The 7382-nt window shown below is 42.2% G+C and overlaps 1 protein-coding gene across 1 annotated transcript in view; it reads left to right on the forward strand.

Annotated features, from left to right (window-relative positions):
• The first annotated feature begins 1759 nt into the window (after window positions 1-1759).
• Window positions 1760-7382, forward strand: part of DENND6A (DENN domain containing 6A) — a 55409-nt gene continuing 49786 nt past the window's right edge. Inside the window, exon 1 of the mRNA XM_040454464.1 lies at window positions 1760-2051. Coding sequence (XP_040310398.1) covers window positions 1815-2051 — 237 coding nt within the window. The 5' untranslated portion in view covers window positions 1760-1814. The remainder of the gene's footprint in view (window positions 2052-7382) is intronic.

A 7382-nucleotide genomic window follows, 5' to 3' on the forward strand; every position in this document is an offset into this window, starting at 1 on the left:
GTGTGTTGAGATAGCTTGGCTCTTCCCCACAATCAGTGAGGTGAGTAGGCTGGGACTGATCATTCTTATTTCATCAATGCAGAAACTGAGTCTTAGAGCAGCTTGCCTACCATGATCATGGGTGGAGCTGGCACTAGAATCCAGAACTTCTGACTGCTAGTCCAGTGCTCTTTGTAATTCTGTTTTTAATAATAAAGGCTACTGTGCTTTCCTAATAGTGGGTTTAGAGACTTACTTAAATGCAGAACATTGTTTTTCTCTTTTAACTACAGTGGTTCTCTAGAGTAGGAGGGCAGATTGATTTGGCCACAAAGTTGGCTTTTAACTTGAATGCTGTCCCTAGTTCATCTTACTTCCTAAAAATAGTCTTTAGCAAACATCACTATTGATGTCTGATGATAGTTGACCCTTTCCTTGAAGTATTGATGCTAACACTCTAAATAAAAATCATAAGAATGTATACAGAACAATGTTTGTCAACTAGGGTAGATTTGACTGGGTAGTGCAGCAAAATGCTTAGGAGCTTTGGCTGAGTCAGAGATCTGGGTTTAAATCTTTGTTCTGCCACCTATTATTGGCTGTGACATCATTATCATCTCATGGAGCCTCAGAATCCTTACTGGAAAAATGGGAATAATAATAAGACCTGCCCTTTTGGGTTGCTAGGAGGATCAGATGAGATAATGTGTGTAAAAGCATGAAAACCGTGCTGTTGTTTTTTAAAAATGTTTGTTGTGAGTTATTATCCATTGTCTTTTACTCATTTTTCTATTAGAGTATTGTGTGTTTCCTATTTACTTTCACTGTGCTGTTTATACTCAGGGTGCTGAATAAATCCTAATCAGTAGTATCCCACTGGGCCAATAATCAGTAATAATTCAATAGATCAAGTGCCTTCTTGGCACGGATGCAAAGCGGCTTGGGGTGCCTGGCTGGCTCAGTCCCTAAAGCATGCAACTCTTGATCTCAGGGTTGTGAGTTTGAGCCCATGTCCAGTGTAGAGATTACTTAAAAATAAAATCTAAACAACAATAAAGCTGCCTGAGACTAGACCCTTGCTAAGAGAGAGTGATCCCACAGGTTGCTGTGGAGGCCAACCTGGTGTTTCAGAAAGCACTGCAGATGTTGTGTGAGTGTTGAATGAGTCACAGGCAACCAGGCCAAGAAAGGTGGGTGGGACCTTGGTGAAAGGGAACAGTTAAGTGAACAGATCTCTTAATCAGGAGGCGAGAGAGCAGAGAGCGAACTGAAAGCCAGCATTTGAGTTGTAGTAATACTTGTTGGTCTAGTCATGTAACTTCTCAGAATCTCAATTTCCTTATTCGTGAAAAGAAATAAATAATGAAGTCTACCTACTAGTCATGATGTGAAGATTCAATGGAGTAATGTTTGTAAAGTACTTGCTGGCACATCAACTGGCACAGAGTAAGTGTTCAGTAAATGTTAGCCACCGTAATCATTATGTGTAATAATTTTAATAATACCTTATAGTTATGAACCTTGTCATGCCAAGCATAATTCCTCCCCAGATCGTTGAACTGCGAAGAAGAGTGTCAGGATTCATAAACTACTCTTGAAGAGCTTTAAGGCAAGAATGCCAGGGCGGTATTCACAATTCCAGCTAAGCACTACGACTCCACGTCTGCGCGGTGGCAGCTCCGAGCCCAGCTCCCAGGGTCACGTGGGCCATGGCCCCGCCCCGGCCGAGCCCGTCCTCCGCCGCTGCGGCAGCAGCGGCTGCGCCTGCGCGGGGCTGGGCGCGCTCTGCTGCGCGGTCCGCAGTGGAGGCGGCGCGAACAGCAAGGGGGCGGCGGATGGCTCTGCGGGGCCTGGCAGCCTCGGGGCCCAGCTCCCGCGGGCCGTTGGACGAGGCCGTGGCGGCGGCCGAGGAGCGCGGGGCGCCGGCCGTGCTGGCGACGGGAGGCGCGCCGGAGGACGATGAAGAAGATGAGGGCCGCGGCCGGGGCCTGCTGCGCTGGGACGGCTTCTCGGCCTGGCTGCACTGCGTGTGTGTGGTGGGCTTCGACCTGGAGCTGGGCCAAGCCGTGGAGGTGAGGCCCGGCCGCACCTTGCCCCCGCGCCTCGTTCGGGTTCCCGCTCCCGGGCGGCTCCAGCAGGGCGTGTGGCCCACGGGCCGACGGGTCTGGACCCCGGCCGCCGCGCATCCGGGCGTGGCTGGCCGTCCCTCCGCCGGTCGGCCGGGCTGCGGTCCATTGGCAGTTCCCGTGGGAGGATCGTGGGCTGCGGCTAGGGGTGAAAAGTTCTTTCTAGGCCCCTCCTAAATACTTGCTGAGGTTCGTTTTTGTTTGTTTGTGTTTTTAACCCGGTGTCACAGGAGTGACTAAAATGGGTAGCGGCACCCCGAGAAGGCTGCAGGCAGGATGTTGGCGACTTTTTGAAGAAACGAACAATGCCCCTGACATAGGGTGAACTATAATAGCCAAACCTCACACAGCCAACTTTTTTTAGACTCCCTAGACGTTTCGGTCATTGCCAGTAACTCTTATAGTTACTTTAGACCACCCAACTTGAGCCGAAATGCTTATTTCAGCAGGATTTTCTCCATTTCCCCCTTTTGTTCCTCATTTCTATTATTTGTGTTTTTTTCCCCCTTTACTGTTTTTTCTTGATGTTGCTTCTGAAACAGTTGGCTTGAAAGCTACTATCAAGATGAACATAGGGAAAATCCTTTGCTTGTGAATCTGTCAAGTTTTCCATTTATATGTCACCTTATTGAAAGGCCTTCCAGTGTTATTTATTCTTGACATTGTTTAGGATCCCTTTTGTAGCATAAGACATTGCTTGTTTTTGTGTACAAGGAAAACGTTATCAGAAGGAGGTATGTTTAGAAAATTTTTGTCTGTTTGTTTTGGTGACGATGGCAGATTTTAACAAACCATCTCATTCAGACTTTAGTGGAATGAGTTGGCTATGAAAATTGGCCAGGGAGGTTTTTCTTAAAGCAAAGCTACTGCTTTTGTATTCAGCCTATCTTCTCTGTTTTATCATTACACAGTTCAATACACACATTAAGTTTCCACTAAGATCTAGGCATTATGCTGGTTGCTGGGCATCCAAATATGAACCAAATGCTTCAACCTGTATTTGTAGGTTTAGACTACAATTTAGAGGGGAACCAAGAATTAATCACAGCAGGAGATAGGGCCAAATGCCATGCCTGGCACATAGTGGTGTTCCATACATACTTGTTGATAGAATGAGCGGATACATGAACAATTCTGTATCTTACTATGACAGAAACAACAGTTTCCAAAGACTTCAGAGATTTAGAAGTCATCTATTGTTTACATTGATTGACATGTTAACCTGAAGTTGTATGTGTAGCAAAATACAATTTAACCAGAAAGTGTAGGATTGGGTTGTTATAGTTGATTGCATTTTAAAATAGCTAAATGAGATCCTCGTGGACTCTCGTCATTTGGGACATTATTTTTAAGGATTTTTTTTGACCAAATAAGCAACATTTAGCGTAATTGAAGTGCTACAAAAATGTGAATTAAAGGACTTATTTTGAATTTCATTTCCAATGGGATATGCTACTCAACAGAGTTTTCTTTAGGTCAGTGGTTCTTTTTTTGCATCCTGGACCTTTTAAAAAATATGAACTCCAGGGGCGCCTGGGTGGCTCAGTCGGTTAAGCATCTGACTTCAGCTCAGGTCATGATCTCACAGTCTGTGGGTTCGAGCCCCATGTCGGGCTCTGTGCTGACAGCTCAGAGCCTGGAGCCTGCTTCAGATTCTGCTCTCTCTCTGACCCTCCCTCATTCATGCTCTGTCTCTATCTCAAAAATAAATGGACATTAAAAAATTTTTTTAAATTAAAAAAAATATGAACTCCATTACAAAAATGCTTACTGATACAAAATTAGGTATATGCTTCTGTGGACTATCTGGGGGTCATCTGTGCATCTTCTATTTCATTGTCCCCAGATTAAGAATCACTCATTTTATAAAAAAACGTTTTTAATGTTTATTTATTTTTGACAGAGAGAGAGAGAGAGAGAGAGAGAGAGAGAGACAGTGCGAGTGGGGGAGTGGGAGGGAGAGAGAGAGACACACAATCCGAAGCAGGCTCCAGGCTCTTGAGTTGTCGGCACAGAGCCTGACGCAGAGCTCAAACTCACGAACCACAAGATCATGATGAGAGCCAAAGTTGGACGCTTAACTGACTGAGCCATCCAGGTGCCCCAAGAATCACTGATTTTAGAAGGCATAGGATGAGGGTGGGGAAAATTCTCTAATAAAGGATCCAAAGAAAGATAAATACATTAAATGAATTGCAACACAATTTTGTTTTGTTTTCCTAAGAAATGTAGAATATTGCACCTTGCCACTTTTAAAAGAAGAAAAAGGAACACAAATTAGTAATGAATATAATGAAATAGTTGAGAAATGTAGTTCACTTGTGTATTATGACCATATCCAGGCCAAAAATAGGACAAGAAAGTGAACGTAGAATCATGTAGGAGAAGTGAATATAGTAGTTCCAGCCCTAATTCCTATGATGCACAACCATGAAGACTCAAAAGGGAAATCAATTAAAGAGTAGGTAAAAATTAAAGAATAGGTAAAAACTTAGTCCTAGAAGCAACCTGTGACATCACCATCTTTGAATTGTACAGTTGAAAGAGATGTAAGAATCTGTTGTGCCATGACAGAAAGTACCATTTACAAATGCATAAACAGTGCCACTTAGTTAAGCTTAAATCCTTAACAAAGAGACAACATATAGAGGACATCGATCAAGGACTCAGACTCCAGAGCTGGACTGCCTAGGTTTGAGTCTGCGATTTGGGGCATATTAGCTTGCCTTACACTTCTCTGTTAACAATCTGCATCATGGCATTGCTGTGATAATTAGATAATGTTGGTGAAACATTTGGAACAGTACCTATGACTCAGACCTATGTCAGTGTGTATTTGGGAAGTATTGAAATCCTTTTTTTTTTTAATATTTATTTTCAGAGAGAGAGTGGGGGAGAGGGAGGGAGAGAGATCCCAAGCAGGCTCCATGCCAACCATGCAGAACCTGACACAGGGCTTGATCTCACAAACTGTGAGATCATGACCTCAGCAGAAAGCAAGAGTCTGATGCTTAACTGACTGAGCCACCCAAGTATCCCCCCCCACCTTTTTAATTTTCAGTGGAGAGAATCCTTAACTTGATTGTAAACATGAGGCCTTTGAACCTTCATTTTCTCAGTAGTAATATGAAGTTGAAGTAGAATCAGTACTTTTATTTTAAAGCAGGGAAACTTTTTTTCCCTGTATAAATAAAAATCTAATATAGGACCTCAGTGGCTGACTTGGTTGAGATGGGGCCTATGTTGTGTATATTTGGTTGCAGACAGCAGAAACTAAGCTATAGCTCAAGCAGAAAAGGAACTTGCTGTAAGGCAACAGATTTTCCAATGTCTCCAAGGTACAAACCTAGTGGGGCTTCATGAAATGGCTGAGCCTGGAACTGGGAAGCCTCTGACTTATGCTCTTGTTTTATGGGATTTGTTCATAAATCCCATATTTGGGATAATGCTCCCTGCAACTTCTATCCTCTGCTTCTATAATCTTTATGGTGGACAAGTTGTGCTTTTCAGCCACTTTAATGAGACACACCAGAGGAATGTATTCAGGCCTGGTTTGGGGCAAACAATGAGCTGAAGACCTGTGTGGTTAGGGGAGTGGTCCATGTTGCATAAAATGTCTGTTTGGTCCTATTCTCAAGTAAAGGGGATAGGGAAGGGTATCTTTTAAGTTGGAAAGAGACTGTAAAATGTGTTGACTATAGGAGGTATGCTCAGCTTCTTCCTTTTCCTTTGAAGTGGCCCTGAAACATCACCACAGAATCCCAGTGTCCTCTGGAACAAGGTTTGAAATCCTCTGGATTTTATATACTTTATATCACTTCTAGCTCTGAAATTACCTGATTATGTAGTAAAGCCTTAATTATCTGAATCCAGAATTGCCTCATTTATTCAGAATTTTTCCCTGATTGAGTAATAATATGCTCATTGTTGAAAACTTGGCAAGAAAGAAAATTATGAACACTAGAAGCATCACTCATAATTATATTGAGAAACAAGTGCTATTAATATTTGACATTTTTGTTAATGCTTTTTCTTCTTTGCATAATTTCATATCTGTCAAGAATTAATTTGTTAGGAACAGAAACTCTCTTAAAAAAGTTTAAGAAAAATGATTGTAAGGAGTCTCTTGGAACCCAGTTGCTGGAAGGGGAACGAACCTCCTGGGATCTGGAAAGCCCTAGGCTTTTTTGTCTTTGTTTCTTGGGAGCTGTGTGGTCTTTTGTCTCTGCTTCTCTTTGCAATTCTGTTCCATTTTCCGTGCTGAGGCTGGTTTCTCCTGCAAGGGTCTCAGTTTCTGCTCCCCCATTTCTCTTGACTTTGGACTATTGTAGTTCTGATTTTGGCCAAACTCTTACTTTTGTATTCTGGAACCAGACTGAAGCTTAATACAAATACGGAGTATCTGATTGGCTCAGCATGGGTCAGATGCTCCCTTTTGTTCAGTCAGCTGTGTTAGGAGACACAGGTTTTTGTAACAGTAGTGACCACTTAGGCTCACCCTTGTAAAAGGAGGAGGGGACAATTTCCAAAGCATGGGCTGGACAGCAGTCCCCCAAACAGGTCTACTGCAAGAGTCTGCTTTTATTGATAAACATTCTCATAAACGATTTGCCAGATCATTAAAGACTCTTCATAAATACAATTTTATGAACCATAATTTATTTAACCATTTTCCTTAATTTGGATATTTAGTAGTTTCTTTTTTCTTCACACTGTAGAAAGCTACGTATTGCCTGTACATACATCTTAGAGATGTTTTGCATTTTTGAGAGCCTTTAAATCATGTGAACTTCTAGAATGTCCTAGGAAGTTGCATTTCTATAATTTGAAGTCACTTCCTGAAGCTCTCTAGTTTCTGATTTTATAAGAATTGAGGCATCCTTGGTGGTTTTCCCCTCTTGAAGTCTTTACCTATGAACTCTTTGGACAATTTTAAACTAGTGAAAAGAGCACAAGCTTTGGGGTTTTGAACATCTCCTGGTTGTCTGATTTTTGGCCAGTTTCTTCAATTTAAGTGGAAAAATAATATCCAAGAGTGTTGTTGGAAATACGAAGAGAGATAATGCATGTAAGGATTAATGCCTGTCATTTAATGCATGCCCAAATGTTGGTCCCTTTTTATAGTTAGTGTCCTTGCATATTCAATAATCAGTGTAGGACTGTTTTTGGCTGTTCTCTCACACCTCTTATTTTGCTTTAAATTGATTTAAAAAAGAAAACCTCATGGTTTTGGATGTGTATCACAAGTATTTAAAGCACTTTGTAGGGGAGCACCAG

This window comes from Herpailurus yagouaroundi, unplaced genomic scaffold (genome assembly GCF_014898765.1).
Source record: "Herpailurus yagouaroundi ecotype Mexico unplaced genomic scaffold, PumYag 213, whole genome shotgun sequence".
Taxonomy (NCBI): domain Eukaryota; kingdom Metazoa; phylum Chordata; class Mammalia; order Carnivora; family Felidae; genus Herpailurus; species Herpailurus yagouaroundi.